Consider the following 17,211-nt stretch of genomic DNA (forward strand, 5'->3'; position numbering starts at 1 on the left):
ACTGCGCCTCCCTTGTCTACCAGTTTGATAGTGAAGTTGGGGTTGGAACAGAGGGAGTGGAGGACTGCACATTCCGAGGGTGAGAGGTTGAAGTGGAGAGGTTGAGGCGGTTTTTTAAATTGTCGGTGCGCCAAACTACTACCGCGCCTCCATTGTCTGCTGGTTTTTAAAATTGTTGGTGCGCCAAACTACTACCACGCCCATCTTGTCTGCCGGTTTTTAAATTGTCAGTGCGCCAAACTACTATCGCCCGAAACGTCGATTCTCCTGCTCCTTGGATGCTGCCTGACCTGCTGCGCTTTTCCAGCAACACATTTTCAGCAGTAGTCTTATAAGGACAGTTCCATGCCATCCATCATCCAACGGTCTGCAGAAAGACCACTGCAAACTTTGAAAGCAGAGCTTAAAAAAAAAGCCTACACCATCACTAGATACCAAACTCTTCCAGTTCCTGTTTGATTATAGTCGCACCCCTCATACAACTACAGGGATAGCTCCAGTGGAGTTGCTAATGGGGAGAAGACTTTGCATCAAGTTAAATCTGATCCTCCCGGTCCTAAAGGGAAGAGGGTGAAACAGCATCAGGAATGCCAATGTTGAACACAAGGCTCTGCTAAGCGGGAGAGACTGTTTATTTGAAGGGATGATGTTTGGTGTATGAACTATGGGAATGGCCCTACATGGGTAAGGGTTAAGTGACATATAAGGTTCAGGTAGGTGTGATGGTCCTGAACAGGTATGTGGTCTGCATGAAAGCTGCAAACTCACAAATGGTGTAGGAGCAAAACATGCCTGGCTCCTTGATTGCCTTTTTCTAACTGTCCTGGAACCGGAGGATTGTCCCTCTTTGTTAAGTATTGAAGATACCTCGGAATCTGAGATGGACACGGCTGATGTGATTGCCTCGAATCCTTTACCACCTGAAAAGGAGAATGAATTTCTTCTGAGCACAAGGCAAACTATTGTGCATTACACGATGTCTGGATGAGAGGCAGACTAGAGTAAATTGCTCCAGTGTTAAAATGCCCCAGGAAGTGCTACAATAAAATTAACTATCCTATATCCTCTGACTCAGAGGGGGAGGGATGCAATGATTGTAATGAGGTCAATCTCCTAGGATAGGAGTTCCCTGATTAGGGCTGTTAATCTGGTCTAGTCAGGGAGCCCTGGCTGACAGATATTCACAGTAGTGTCAGAGGTTCTGTTCATTCTGAGAGTTGGCTCTGAGGGAGCTGGATCAGTGTCAAGGACTTTCCGTGTGTAAATATAGAGCTTTTTGGTGACGGGATACCAGCTTCTGTGGAGTTATTTCATGGACTCAGAAATATGGTTCACTCTCGGGACAGCACAGTGGCTCAGTGGTTGGCACTGCTGCCTCACAGCGCCAGGGACCTGGGTTCGGTTCCAGCCTCGGGCAACTGTCTGTGTGGAGGTTGCACATTCTCCCAATGTCTGCGTGGGTTTCCTCCGGGTGCTCTGGTTTCCTCCCACAGTCGAAAGATGTGCTGGTTGGGTGAATTGGCCGTGCTGAATTGCCAATAGTGTTCAAGGATATGTAGGTTAGGTACATTAGTTAGGGGTAAATGTAGAGGAATATGGTAGGGAAATGGGTCCAGCTGGGTTACTCTTAAGAGGGTTGGTGTGGACATATTTGGCCGAAGGACCTGTTTCCCCACTATAGGGATTCTATATCTCTGCTTAACTGTCCTGAGAGTAATTCAGTATGTGCAATAAATGTCAGTGCAGATAGTGTTGACCATAACCCATGAATTAATTAGAGAAAACATTGTTGAGGGAATAAGATTGGTACAGTCGCGATGTGCCTAAAAGTCTTATTATTTTCTATCCAGATTCTCAGCAGATCACTTGAGTATGTGTCATTTCCTCATCATTACACTGGAGCCTCAGTTGAGACGATATAGTAAAGTCATGGAGATGGGACTTGAACCCAAACCTCTCCTCTGGAGGCAAGAATGTTGCTGAAGCTGAGCCAAAACAGATACTGCTTGGTAGGAGAATTAAGCACCAACCTTGAGTCCATGATAGTACGCTGTCCCCTGACTTAAAAGGTTGAGTTCAAATCCTACTCTTAGGGATTTGAGTACAGTAATCAGACTAATACATCAATGTAAAGCCAAAGGAGCTCTCTTGCACTGCTAAACATGTGTGTTTCTGATGAGAAGTTAAATGAGGTAAGGGAGGCCCACTTTGCTCTCTCAGATGTAACAGATCTCATGTCTTTGTTGAATAACAGAAAAGTTTTTCCTAGTGTCTCTCAACATCTGATAAATATATCATTTCTGTTTGTAGGTCCATGCCGGAAAATAGCTGCTGTGTTACTTCATTACAATTTCAAGAATACTTTATTAATTGTAATGTGCTTTGGGACATTGTGGGATTGTGAAAGGTGAGATATAAAACAAGTTTTTTTTTTCAAAGGCTCATGAGAAACAAATAAACTCAGAAGAGTCAGCAGTAGGAATAATTTCCTTTGCGTGATGCTGAAAGAAATGAGAAGATTTTTATTTGACAGGTATTCCAAAAAAAGTGACATGGTTTCAGTTTCAATGGAAATACTGAGACAGCAAGTGACATATGTTTGTGACCTGATCCCTGACGTTGGATAGCTGCCCAGTCTGGATTCTTCCAGAAACATCTGGTATTCATAATCTGCAGCAGTGAGAGAAGTTTTTTTCATCTAAAATGGGTGGTTTGTTTTCCTTCGATAGCAGCCAATTCTTATTGAGGTTAAAAATACTGCCTAATGATGTGAAACTTCTTCACTCAGCCTGAGACTGGGAAACCTATGAGTGAATGTTTATGACACTGTACTTTATAGATGACTGGTATCCTTCTGCATTGAGTTGTAAATTAGAAGGGAGTTCAGTATCGTATTCAATTTCATTTAGGCAGTGTGTTCTCCCTTAAGTGTTTCTTTCGGGTGCCACATTTCTACAGGCATTAACTGGTTAATAACAAACAGGTGAATGCTAGTTATAAAGTAGAACGCCAAAGAAATTTAAACAGTGTGAACTTCATGCCTTCACTACATATTTTACAACTATACCACTAACAAATATCTTAAAATGGTTTGTGTTGTCATGTACCCTGATGGTTGAAGGGTCAAGAACAGAATGATACAATACAGAGACAGCCATTCATTACATCATGTCAGCTATGTCAGCTATTTGAAAGCTTTGCAATTTGCTGCTCTTCCCTGCCCATTCTCTGTAGTCCTGCAACTTTCTCCATTAAGGTATTTTGAAAGTTGTTATTGAATGTGCTTCCAACACCCTTTCATGTCAAAACATCTTATTGCTGAAAAATGTTTCTTATTACCTTTTTCCTCTGTGCTTTTTCCACACCCTTACATTCTTTGGTTACTTCCTGCCAATGAAAACAATCTTTCCTTATTTACTCTTTTAAACCATCCATCCCGGTATTATTCTGAATATCTCTTAAATCTTCTTTAATTTTTATATTTTTAAGGAGAATAATCCCAATTCTCCATCTCTCCACTCACACCAGAAATAGAAGAGATGTAAAATGGGACAATAGGAGAAACATCATCCACCAACAGAATAAATCAAAAAAGACATTCTGCTTACACACAACTGAACAATATAGTATACGAATTTCAGTGCTGGTGTGTAAGGCTGTATTTCCCAGTGACTGGGGTTGGTCAAATCAACCAGCTTGTACCTTTTCATTGTTTGTGATAGGTACAATACAGCCAGCATGCTCGATCGAAAATGCACTGGCTATTCTGTGATTGGCAGCACTTGCTGAACAATCCCAACTGTGCTAATAGCTACACAACGCAGCCCCTTTAAGGTATGGCTAATTTAAGCCTGCTAGGTGTGACATGTTTTCATATGCAGGACCTGTTTTGCAACTAAAATGAATATGTCCAGGCCTTTTACTCCTGCTTTGAATTTCTTGGCAGGCTATGAACCTCTGCTTCCCGCTTGCTTTTCCCCATGGCAACAATTCAGCTAATCAGAATTGATTTGCCAACCAATTAGCTCTCTTTTCTCCTGCATTAAAAATTGCTGTGATTTTTTGAAATTTGACTTTCCTGAGTTTTTCATGAGTGCAAGACAGAAAGCTTTGCTAAGATGTCTCTCCTGTTTTCTTTTATTAAGAAATATCTTTGCACAAGACAGTTGCAAGGCTGTTATACCAGACTTAGTCATTGAAGTAGAGACCTCATTAACATTTAAAAATAGATTATATATTTGGTTTGGCGACAGGAAAATGGAAAAAAAGGCTATGTGAGCAAGGAAGGGGTTAGGACAAAGCTGCTATGATAGATAAGTTTTAATATTGAAAATAGCCCTCCCAGTAAATTGTAATTGGGGAATTGTATTAGAGAGTGAACGGTGACTCCAATAAATAATTGGTTTAATTAAGAATCATTTCACCAGGTGCTGAATTGTGTTGACAATACAAGTAAAAGAAGCATTTATATTCATAAAGTATAGAGTTGTAAATGAATTGCATAGTTTAATAATTATAATTTGTAAAATATAGGTGTCCTTAAATGTTAAGACTAGAAATGAAAGGTCTAGAGTCATAGCAATGTACAGCACAGAAACAGACCCTTCGGTCCAACTAGTCAATGCCGACCAGATATCCCAACCCAATCTAGTCCCACCTGCCAGCACCTGGCCCATATCCCTCCAAACCCTTCCTATTCATATACCCATCCAAATGCCTTTTAAATGTTGCAATTGTACTAGCCTCCACCACTTCCTCTGGCAGCTCATTCCATACATGTTGTTCAACCTCTCATATAGCTGAAATCCTCCAACCCTGGCAACATCCTTGTAAATCTTTTCTGAACCCTTTCAAATTTCACTACATCTTTTGGGTGACACGATGGCACAGTGGTTAGCACTGTTGCCTCACAGCACCAGAAACCCGGGACCCGCCTCAGGCAACTGTCTGTGTAGAGTTTGCACATTCTCCCCGTGTCTGCGTGGGTTTCCTCTGGGTGCTCCGGTTTCCTCCCACAGTCCAAAAATGTGCAGGTTAGGTGAACTGGCCATGCTAAATTGCCCATATTGTTAGATGAAGGGGTAAATGTAGGGGAATGGGTCTGGGTGGGTTGCTCTTTGGAGGGTTGGTGTGGACTTGTTGGGCCGAAGGGCCTGTTTCCACACTGTATGTAATCTAATCTAACCTAATCTAATCTAATATTTCTGATAGGAAGACCAAAATTGCACGCAGCAATAGTGGCCTAACCAATGTCCTGTACAGCTGCAACATGACCTCCCAATTCCTGTACTCAATAGTCTGACCAATAAAGGAAAGCATACCAAACACCTTCTTCGCTCTCCTATCTACCTGCGACTCCACTTTCATGGAGCTATGAACCTGCACTCCAAGGTCTTTACGTTCAGTAACATTCTCTAGGATCTTACCATTACGTGTATAAGTCCTGCTCAGATTTGCTTTCCCAAAATGCAGCACCTCAGTTATCTGAATTAAACTCCATCTGCCACTTCTCAGCCCATTGGCCCATCTGGTCAAGATCCTGTTGTAATCTGTGGTAACCTTCTTCACTGTCCATTACACCTCCAATTTTGGTGTCATCTGCAAACTTACTAGCTATATCTCTTATGTTCCCATCCAAATCATTTATATAAATGACGAAAAGTAAAGGACCCAGCACTGATCCTTGTGGAACTCCACTGGTCACAGGCCTCCAGTCTGAAAAACAACCTCCACCGCCACCCTCTGTCTTCTACCATTTGGCTAGTTCTCCCTGTATTCTGTGAGATCTAACCTTGCTAACCAGTGTCCCAAGGGGAACCTTGTTGAAAGCATTATTGAAGTCCATATAGATCACATCTACCGCTCTGCCCTCATCAATCCTCTTTGTTACTTCTTCAAAAAAGTCATTCAAGTTTTTGAGACATGATTTCCCATGCAGAAAGCCATGTTGACTATCCCGAATCAGTCCTTGCCTTTCCAAATACATGTGGATCCTGTCCCTCAGGATTTCCTCCAACAACATTCCCACTAACGACGTTAGGCCCCCTGGTCTATAGTTCCCTGGCTTGTCCTTACCACCCTCCTTAAACAGTGGCACCATGTTAGCCAACCTCCAGTCTACCTGCACCTCACCTGTGACTATCGATGATACAAATATCTCAGCAAGAGGCCCCGCAATCACTTCCCTAGCTTCCCATAGATTGCTAGGGTACACCTGATCAGGTCCTGGGGATTTATCCACCTTTTGTGCGTTTCAAGACATCCAGCACTTCCCCCTCTGTAATATGGACATTTTTCAAGATGTCACCATCTATTTCCCTACATTCTATATCAAGGCCGCCTTGGTGATCTTTGAGGTGCTCTATTCTCTCCCTAGTTACCCTTTTATCCTTAAAATATACTTTCTCTGGATTCTCGTTCTCTCATTTCTGAAGGCTTCCCATTTTCCAGCCATCCCTTTACCTGCGAACATCTGCCCCTAATCAGCTTTTGAAAGCTCTTGCCTAATACCGTCAAAATTGGCCTTTCTCCAGTTTAGAACTTCAACTGTTAGATCTGATTTATCCTTTTCCATCACTATTTTAAATCTAATAGAATTATGGTCGCTGGCCCCAAAGTGCTCCCCCACTGACACCTCAGTCACCTGCCCTGCCTTATTTCCCAACTGCAATTGTATTTTGAATTATAGTCCAGAGATTATTTGTCAGGTTTACAGACACCCTTGCTTAATTAAAGTCTCAATTATTTTATTGTGATTTGAGGTTTGTATAAGTAGCTGCTTGGACTGTCTCATTGATCAAGGTGCACTGTGGGACTTGAACTGAATTCCAGTAAGTGTCTTCCACCTGGATAGGCAGAGCTCTGATATCATCTTAGTTATGTCCCTGTTTTGTCCATGCCATAGTGATTGGAAATTGAATCAAATTAAAGTATTTGTCACTTGTCATTTTGGAGATAGAACTCATGTGTCTGAAGAGGTTTGTGAAATTCAGTGCCACTGGGTCTTGAACTGAGGTTAGATTAGAGTGGTGCTGGAAAAGCACAGCAGGTCAGGCAGCATCCGAGGGGCAAGAAAATCGACCTTTCGGGCAAAAGCCCTTCATCAGGAATTTACAGTAGGGAAGGAGAGTCAAGTGGATGGCTGTCCAGCTGCGGCTGCAAAAGATCTCTAGGCACTACTTTGAAAAACAACAGGGGAATCGTTGACCTAGTGTTCATTTTATCCCACAGCTAGCATATAATAAAAGACTAATCGAAAACAGATATATCTGGTCGTTAACATATTGGCGTTTGTGGGAGCTTGCTGCGTGCAAATTGACTGCCACGTTTCCTGTGTTACAACACTGACGCCAATTTAGAGAAAAATACTCGACTGGTTGTAAAATGCTTCAGGTGACCCTGAGGTTTAGATGTTAATGTAAGTGCTTTTGCTCAGTTATGCGCCAGAATTGTTCAGCCCTCCGACCAACCCCTGGGGAGTAATTGTGCATGAATTCCACGACTTGTATGTGTAGACATCTCTGTGACACAGCCCCTGTTCTGATTGTGAATAAAAAAAAGCATGCATTTAAGGGAAAGTAGCGATTTTTAAAAATCTCCTGAGTCGACTTTAGTGAAAATAGTTAAAGCCTAGTCAAGCCGAGGACTGGAAGCAGCCACAGATAATTCCCACACAGTATAGCTCTTTGCAATAGGGAAGGGTGGCTACTCGCTTAAGGAGGGGGTGGAATACACAGCAGCTGTTGTGCACACGTGGCTGTTCTGTGAAAATCTCTGATTCTTTTGTGTTTAACTGTTTTGAAGTTTGTGGAACTGCTTATTTTGCAAACACTCCAGCTCCTAGTCTTTGTCACACCTGGATACCAGCTGATCATCATCATCATCCAATGTCCACACAAAGTTTAAACAACACTCACAAAACACTGGTCACAATGAAAACTGCTCCAGATTTGAGAGCATTTTGTTGCAAGATTGGAATGGTCCAGGAAATTCGCAGAGCCTTTTTTTCCCCTCTGGTGTCTGGGACGTGGGCAGGGATTTGCGGTGTGGGCAGGGATTTCCTCACTCTCCGCTCCGCTCGGGATGATCTAGCAGTGAGTCTGGGATCTGGACGGAGAGGAGCCAGGAATGATGAGCGGCCGCACGCTTTGCCTACTGCTGTTGCTGGGTTTGCTGGCCGCCGGGGAGGACAGCTCGCCTGGACTCCCCGAACAGCAGAGGCCGGAGCGGGAAGGCTCCCCGGCTCCCGGGGCTGGAGGGAGACCCGGGAGGAATGGGGCTCCCCCGAACCGGAGGAGCGATCAGCCGCCCCTGGAAGCCACCAAAGCGAAGTTGGGAGCCCTCGCCCAGTTCTTCGGCAAATTCCGGCTGCTAGTGCTGGCCGCCCCCGACCCCTCGGATAACTCCTACCGCCTGATGGAGCAGCAGATCGACGTGAAGAGCCGGCAGCTCCGCTGTCACTTGGTAGCCAGGGACCTCTTGGTCCTGATCTTGTTCCAGGAGGCTAGTGCCTCCCCGGGCAAGTTGCTCACCGTCTCCCAGGAAGGCGAGGTCTCGGAGCAGACGGTGGGAGCTCAGGAGGCAGCTCAGATCCGGCAGCACCTGTCCTTGGAGGAGGGTCAGTTTGGAATGGTGCTGCTCAGGAAATCCATGCAACTGTACGAGAGGTTCCCGTACGCCGTGAGGATGGAGGCTGTGCTGGAAACGGTGGACCAAATGCCCCTCAGGAAGATCGAAAGCGTGACCAGGAGAAGCCAGCAGCTGAAGTGCAAAGGTGGGAGGGACAGGAAACTGGGCTCAAGACAATTCCACCACAACAGGAGGGGAATGGTCAACAGGACAATGAGCAACAGGGGAATGGTCAACAGGACAATGAGCAACAGGGGAATGGTCAACAGGACAATGTCGAACAGGAGAACGATCAACAGGGGAATGGTCAACAGAACATTGATCAACAGGGGAATTGTCAACAGGACAATGGTCAACAGGACAATGTCGAACAGGGGAACGATCAACAGAGGAACGGTGCAAAGGACAATGCCCAACAGCAAACAGGGGAACGATCAACAGGACAATGAGCAACAGGGGAATGGTCAACAGGACAATGTCGAACAAGGGAACGATCAACAGAACATTGATCAACAGGGGAATTGTCAACAGGACAATGAGCAACAGGGGAATGGTCAACAGGACAATGTCGAACAGGGGAACGATCAACAGAGGAACGGTGCAAAGGACAATGCCCAACAGCAGATTGAGATTAGCTTCTCCCAATTCCCAGAAGTTGGTCCGTTCTAAGAGTGCCAGTTCTTCAGGGAAACTGAGAACGTCAGCCCCAGGCAGCAGGAGGACACTGGGCAAACGGAAAGGATCAGCCACCACCCTGAACTCTATTGGTAAGAGAAGAGCTGACAGCCCCTGGAGTGCAGATACGCCCAAGGAGTCTCCCACAGTGCCACCAGGACAGCGGATGATGGATCAGATCAAAAAGAAGGTGCAGCAGATGTTAGTGGCCAAACACCAGAAACCTGACCAGCGCAGGCCAATTCTCATCAGCCAGAATAAGAGCCAAATATCCCGGACAGGAACTCATACCTACCCCATACCCTGGGCCCGATCTACTAGCTCACCTCCAGTGTCCTCAACCATGACTTTTCTTAACAGACCTACTGCTGGTACTGAACTGGGTTTCCAACCAGAGAATGCTGTCCCCCTGAAACGCAACCAATCTCAATTGTCACCAGCTCAGACTGTAAGGCCAGGAGTCTTTGAATCCAACCCAAGCATAGTTCAGTCCCAGGACAGTTTTTCCGCTTATCAGACTCTGGAGAACTTTTCCAGTCTCCCTCCAGCTATGTCACATCACACTGAGTCAGGACATTGGAACAATGGATCACCTAGCGTTCAACCCAGTCTTATTGGGCCCTCTAATCCCTCTGACCGAGTGTCTCATGTCCCACACCAACAAGAAACATCAGCCTCCAACCCTGAGAGCCACCAAACAATGGACCAGTGGTCAGATTCTCTCCCCAGGACCACACTTCCCAAAACGCCCAGGGTTCCCGTCACTGTGCAGCCCATTGAAGATGGAACTCGCGACAAGGCAGAGGGAGAGTTAAGCCAGCTGCCTCCAGAACGGGGGGGAGGGCGTCAGAGGCAGAATAACCCAATATCTGTACGAACCAGAGGCAAGAAAGGGGAGAACAAGCAAGAAGGTAACGCAAATAAAGCGGTCAGAAACAAAGGCCGGAAAAACAGGAGAAACCGCAAGAACAAGAAAAATGGCCCCAGAAACTCAAAGCCGATTGACAACAGGGAGCTCATGGGACTTTTACAGCATTTTCGGAACAAGCGGAGATTGCTGGTGAGTTCTTTAGAAAACCCGGGCAGGAACAGAGGGCACCTGAGTCCAAGAAAAGCCTGGTCTGCTGATGTTTGGAAGTGCAGTTGGTGCAGGTCCGGTTGATGGGTGTAGTTCAGCTCAGGACATATCTGCAGAGTTTGTATTTTGACATTTCGCTGTGAGCTTGATTCCCCAGCATGAGCAGTGCTGATTGAATTATACTTCATTGTGGATAGACAAACTTGTGAGAAAAGGAAACAATGGAAGAATCATACCATTCTTTTAGTAAAAGTACACGTCTGTACAAAAAAAAAGCCCTGTTTTACTCTCTACTGCATTCCCCCGCCCCTTTTGGTCTATTAACATAATTGGAGCTGGAGAAGGCCATTGGCCCTTCACTTCTGCTTTATCACTGAGTAAGATCATGGCTGACCATTGACCTAGAATCCACTTTCTCACACTATCTCCATCTCCTTAGCTCTTTCAGAGTATAAAAATCTTCCACTTTTTAGCTGTGAATGTACTCAATTATATATACTCAACAGTGATTAGCACCACTGCCTCAAAATGTTAGAGGATCCGGATTCAATTCCAGCCTTGGGTGACCATGTGAAGTTTGCATGCTTTCTCCATTGTACTGATTGTGGCGAAGTCAGCCAGATGGGCCTGATAGAATATGAGTTTCCTGATTGGATGGGATTGATAGCCACAGTCAGGGAGCTCTGGTTGACATAAAAAGGTTGCGCATCAGGGATAGTGACACTCTGGTGCCAGACTCTATATGAGGCAGTACTAAAGTCATGGACTGTTCATATGGGGCAGCACCATGGCTATCTCACAGTACCAGGTACCCGGGTTCGATTCCAGCCTCAGCTGACTGGCTGTGTGGAGTTTGCACATTCTCCCCGTGCTTGCATAGGTTTCCTCCAGGTGCTCCGGTTTCCTCCCACAGTTCAAACTTGTGCAGGTTAGGTGAATTGGCCATGTTAAATTGCCCATAGCGTTCAGGGATATGTAGGTTAGGTACATTAGTCAAGGGTAAATGTAGAGTAATAGGGTAGGGAAATGGCTCTGGATGGGTTACTCTTCAGAGGGTCGGTGTGGACTTGTTGGGCCAAAGGGCCTGTTTCCACACTGTGGGGATCCTATGATCATGTGTAAATAAAAGGTGAATTGGTGATTGGATACTGGCCTCTGTAGAGCTATTTCACCTGTGTCTGCGTGGGTTTCCTCCAGATGTTCTGGTTTCCAACCGCAGTCCAAATTTGTGCAGGTTAGGTTAGGTTGGCCATGTTAAATCTCCCTAGGAATGTACAGGCTAGGTAACTCAGCAGTGGTAAATGCAGTGTTACAGGGATAGGATAGGATGGGATGCTCTTCAGAGGGTCTGTGTTGACTTAATGGGCCAACTGGCCTATTTCCGCACTGTGGGGATTCTATGATTTACTAACTGAGCATTCACAACCTTCTGAGTGAAGAAATCTCTGTGATCCTGTGTTCTAAACTCTCCAGCCAGGGCAAACAGCATCTACCCTGTCAAACACTCTCAATATTTGTTATGCTTCAATGAGATCACCTCTCATTTTACTAAAATGTAAAGGATTTAGGCTGTTCTCCTGATGCTGTCCTCACAGAGCATCTGTTTCATGCCAGGAGTCAATCTAGTGAACCTTCTTTGCACTGTTCTGATAAACAGCTAAATCTTCTGTTGCTCAGGCTCATCCTTTAGAAATCACTCCTTAAGCTCTTGTGCTTTGAGATCTTTGAAACCTTTGGCCAAGTTTTTAAACTTAATTTCTTTTACATTGGTTTGGCACTTTTGTTTTGAAGGACATTGGGGAGTGTTTTGTAATAGGAACATAGAAACAGGATTAGGCCTTTCAGCCCATTGAGCCTACTCTGCCATTCAATGCGATCATGACTGATCAAACTGTTCAATGTGTTAGTCATAGATTCATAGAATCATATAGTACGGAAACAGCCCCTTTGGTTCAGTTTCTCTGTGCTGACCAAGTTTCCCTCAACTAAACTTGCCTGTGTTTGGCCCATATCCCTCTAAATCTTTCCCATATATGTACTTATCTAAATTCTTTTAGATGTTGTAACTGTACCTACATCTACCATTTCCTCTGACAATTTAATCCACATAAGAACCACCGTGTGTGAAAAAGTTGCCACTTAGGTCCCTTTTAATTTTTTTTCCTTTCATCTTAGAAATATGCCCTCTAGTTTTGAACTACCCCTCCTTAGGGAAAAGACCTTTGCTATTTCCCTTCCCTCTGCCCCTCATAATTTTATAAACATCTATAAGGTCACCCTTAAACCCCCAAGCTCCAGTGAAAAAAGTCCCAGCCTAGCCTTATAACTCAAACCCTCCAGCCCCAGCAACATCCTCAAATCTTTTCAAAACCCTCTCCAATTCAATAATATCTATCCTATAGCGGGGTGACCAGAACTGTAAATGCTACACCAAAAGTGGCCTCACCAATGCCCTGTGCAACCTCAACATGACATCGCAACTCCTATTCTCAGTGATCTGAACAATGAAGGCAAGTGTGCCAAAGACCTTCTTAACCATCTTGTTTACCTGTGACATAACTTTCAAAGAACTTTGTACCTGAATCCTGAGGTCTCTCTATTTGACAGCACTACCTAGGGCCTTACCATTAACTGTATAAGTCCTGCCCTTGTTCGTTTTACCAAAATGCAAACTTCGCATTTATCCAAACTAAATTCCATCTGTCACTTCTCAGCCCATTAGCCCAATTGATCAAGATCCCTTTGTAATCTTAGATAACTTTCTTCACTGTCAACTATACCACCAATTGTGGTGTCATCCACAGACTTACTAACCATTCCTAAATTCTCATCCAAGTAATCGATGTAAAGGACAAATAGCAATGGCAGAGTGGAGTGCTTTATTTCCCCCTCCAGTTGTATTTTGATTTGACCCCTACCCACCCCTTCATTTCTTTCTTTCATGTAAGCATTGCTGTTATTGAGTTTTGCTTGTTACTGGTTCCCTAGCCACGTGGTTGGTTTTCCTGGTGGTGGAAATGTTGAATAAAATTATTTTGTACATGGTGTTTTCACGGATTCCTGCACTTACACATACACAACGTGGTGCAGTGTGGAAAAATAAGCACTACAGCCATATGGCAGGAGTGTAGGAGTAAAGGGAAAAAACTTCAAACAACAGTGAACTCTCCACTGATCCCTGCAGAATACTGTTGGTCACAGACCGCCAGTCTGAAAAACAACCCTCCACCATCACCTTCTGTCTCCTATTGTGAAGCTAATTTTGTATCCAATTGACAAGCTTCCTGAATCCTACGTGATCGAACTTTGATTAATCAGTCTACCACATAGGACCTTGCCGAAGGCCTTACTAAAGTCCTTATGGCCAATGTCTACTGCTCTGCCCTCTCAATCGTTTTGGTTACATCCTCAAAAAATTCAGTCAAGTTTGTGAAACACGATTTCCCACACACAAAACCATGCTCTCTATCCCTAATCAGTCCTTGCCTCTCCATATAAATTCTATCTCTCAGAATCCTGCTCAACAAAGTACCGACAATGATGTCAGATTCACCAGTGTATGGTTTTCAGGCTTCTCCTTACATCTTTCTTAAATAAAGGCACAACATGAACCACCCTCCAGTCCTCTGGCATCTCACCTGTGGCTGTAGATGATATTAGTATCTCTGCTAGGGGTCCCACAATTCCTTCCCTAACTTCCCACAATGTCTTGGGATACACTTGACTCGCTCCCTGAGACTTATTCGCCTTTATGGCTTATAAGAACTTCAGCACCTCCTCTTCTGTAATGTGGACTATTTTCAAGACATCAATATTTATTTCCCAGAATTCTAAGCCTCTATGTCTTTCTCCACAGTAAAAACTGACACCAAGTATTCGCTTAATATCTCTCCCACCTCCAGTGGTTCCAAATGTAGATTAACTCGTTGATCTTTAAGGGACTCTATTCTCTCCCTAGTTGCTCTTTTGCTCTTAATGTCCTTGTAGAATCTCTTTGGATTAGCCTTAACCTTATCTTTTAGCCACAACATCCACATAGGTAATCAGAAATCTATCAATCTCTACATTAAACATACGCAAAAACTGAGCTTCCACAATCCTATGGGAAAAAGATTTCCAAAGGTTCACAACCCTCTTGAGTAAAACAAAAACTCCCCTCATCTTGGATCTAAGTGTCATTCCCCCTTATTTTAAATTGTGCCACTAGTTCTAGACTCTCCAACCAGACGAAATATCTTGCCTTATTTACCCTGTCTCTCCATTTAAATATTTTGTCGGTTTCAATGAGATCATCTCTTATTCTTTAAAACTTTAGAGAATACAGACCCAGCTTGCTCAATCTCTATAGGACAGTGCCGACATCCTGGGAACAAGTTTGGTGAACCCTCCCTCTGTGGTAATAAGATCCTTCCTGAGAGAAGGGGACCAAAACTGTACACAGTACTCTCGGTGCTGTCTAACGAAGCTCCCATACAATTGAAACAAGTCTTTACTACTGTACTGCATTGAAATTTTCTTGCAATAAAGACTAACATTCCATTAGCCTTTGTAATAATTTGCTGCTCCTGCATGTTAGCCTTCTGTAACTTATTGACAACAATTCCTGGGTTTCTTGGTACATCCACAGCTTTCAAGCTTTTAACATTTAAAAAAACTCTACAAATCAGTTTCTCCTACCAAAGTGAGTAATTTCACATTTTCGACATTACAGTAGTTCCCCTGTATCTGCAGGGGATACGTTCCAAGACCTATCACGAAAGCCCGAAACCGTGGATAGGAGCAAACCTATTCATCTAAGTGGGAAGTTTACCTTCCTGGCCGCCTCCTGGTCCCTGGTTCCAGAAGGTTCCCTATAATATGTTCAGGCTGCAGTAAACCACGGGTAACTGAAACTGCAGAAAACGATTTCGCAAATCTGGGGTGCTCATCTGGAATATTTTGTCTGCCATGTTATTTGCCCATTCATTATACCAACTAAATCTTCATGAAGCTTCACTTTACATCTTCCTCAAAACACATAATCCCACTTAGATTTGATCAATCATAAATTTGGAGATATTACATTTGGCTCCCACCTCCAAATCATCGTTATACATTTTGAACAGTTGGAGCTCAAGTTTTGATCCTATCAGTGTGAGAATAACCTATTTATTCATATTTGCTGTTTTCTACCTGTAGCCAAACATTAATCCTTGCCAGTATATTACCTCTTAAACTATGTGGTTTAATTTTTCTAACCTCCGGTGGAAGATTTTATCAAAATGCTCTGAAAATCTAAGTATGCTATGTTAATTGGCACTCCTTTATCAATGTTGTTCATAACATCTTCCAAAACTTGCAAGTTCTTCAAACATTCATTCCCAGCAAATCTGTGCTGAATCTGCCTAATCACAATTATTATCCAAGCATTTATTTATTACATCCTTTATAACATCTTCTATCATTTTCCCTATTATTGATATAAAGCTAACAGGCTTGCAGTTCCTTGTTTTCTCTCTCACTCTCTTCTTAACTAGTGGGATAACTACCTTGCAATCCACAGGATCATTTCTGAATGTCAAGAAGTTTGGAAGATAGTCACCAAATGCAGCAAGTGTCTCTACAGCCACATTCTCCAGCATTCTGGGATACAGTCAGAAGTCTTACAACACCAGGTCATAGTCAACAGGTTTATCTGAAATCACAAGCTTTCATAGTGCAGCCCCCACCTCTGGTAAAGTGAGAGAGAGGCACACCGATGCAGAATTTATAGGCAGAGAGATCAAAATATCATACAAATGGTGTGAGCGAACTGTCGAATAATATGTTTCTGCAGGTGATCAAAAGTGTCAGACCACACTCTGTGACATAGAAAATCAGTTACAGGGGATTTATCAGCTTTCAGTCCCATTAACTTCTCCAGTACAGTCTTCTTACTGTCATAATTTCTTTCAACTCCTCATTCTTCTTTGTCACTTGGATCTCTAGTTCTGGAAGATTTCTGATAACTTGCTGAATTAAAACAGATAAAAAGTAATCATTTTTCTTCTCTGCCATTTCTGTACTCCTCATTGTAAATTATCCTGAAAGTTTGCCAGTGAAGACCGTACATTCGTTCTAGCCAAACGTTTACCTTTTACACACCTATAGAAGCTTTTACAGTCTGATTTGTGTTTTTTGCTAGATTGCATTCATCTTCTATTCTCCTTTTCGTTGTCAGATTCTTAATCCTCCTTCATTGCATTGCAAAAAAAAACTCCCAATCGTCAGATTAACTGTTATTTCTGGAAACTTCAAAGGTTTTTCTTTTAATCTTTTACAATCCTGAACTTCCTTTGTTAGCCATGGTTAACTGACATTTTTGAGCTTTTGCATGTTAACTTTCACTTAAATAGTATTTTTATGTGGATGTAGGTTTGCTCGCTGAGCTGGAAGGTTCATTTTCAGACGTTTTGTCACCATACTAGGTAACATCTTCCATGAGCCTCCGAATGAAGCACTAGTGGTGTGGTCCACTTCCTGTTTATATGTTGAGGTTCCTTGGGTTGGTGATTTCATTTCCTGTGGTGACGTCATTTCCTATGGTTATGTCATTTCCTGGTCTGTGTCTCGGGGTGGTAAATGGGATCCACGTCAATGTGTTTGTTGATAAAGTTCTGGTTGGAATGCCATGCTTCTAGGAATTCTCGTGCATGTCTCTGTTTGGCTTGTCTGAGGATGGATATGTTGTCCCAATCGAAGTGGTGTCCTTCCTCATCCGTATGTAAGGCACGTCGCTTTGTGGCTAGTTGACATTCACGTATCCTGGTGGCTAGTTTTCTGCCTGTTTGTCCAATGTAGTGTTTGTTACA

General features: G+C 43.5%; 1 protein-coding gene across 1 annotated transcript in view; it reads left to right on the forward strand.

Annotated features, from left to right (window-relative positions):
- The first annotated feature begins 7,993 nt into the window (after window positions 1-7,993).
- LOC122539299 (coiled-coil domain-containing protein 80-like) overlaps window positions 7,994-17,211 on the forward strand; it is a 27,594-nt gene continuing 18,376 nt past the window's right edge. The window contains exons 1-2 of the mRNA XM_043673995.1: window positions 7,994-9,046; window positions 9,078-10,363. Of these exons, the coding sequence (XP_043529930.1) occupies window positions 8,128-9,046; window positions 9,078-10,363 (2,205 nt within the window). The 5' untranslated portion in view covers window positions 7,994-8,127. The remainder of the gene's footprint in view (window positions 9,047-9,077; window positions 10,364-17,211) is intronic.

The sequence above is a fragment of the Chiloscyllium plagiosum genome, chromosome 2 (genome assembly GCF_004010195.1).
Source record: "Chiloscyllium plagiosum isolate BGI_BamShark_2017 chromosome 2, ASM401019v2, whole genome shotgun sequence".
In the NCBI taxonomy this organism is placed as follows: domain Eukaryota; kingdom Metazoa; phylum Chordata; class Chondrichthyes; order Orectolobiformes; family Hemiscylliidae; genus Chiloscyllium; species Chiloscyllium plagiosum.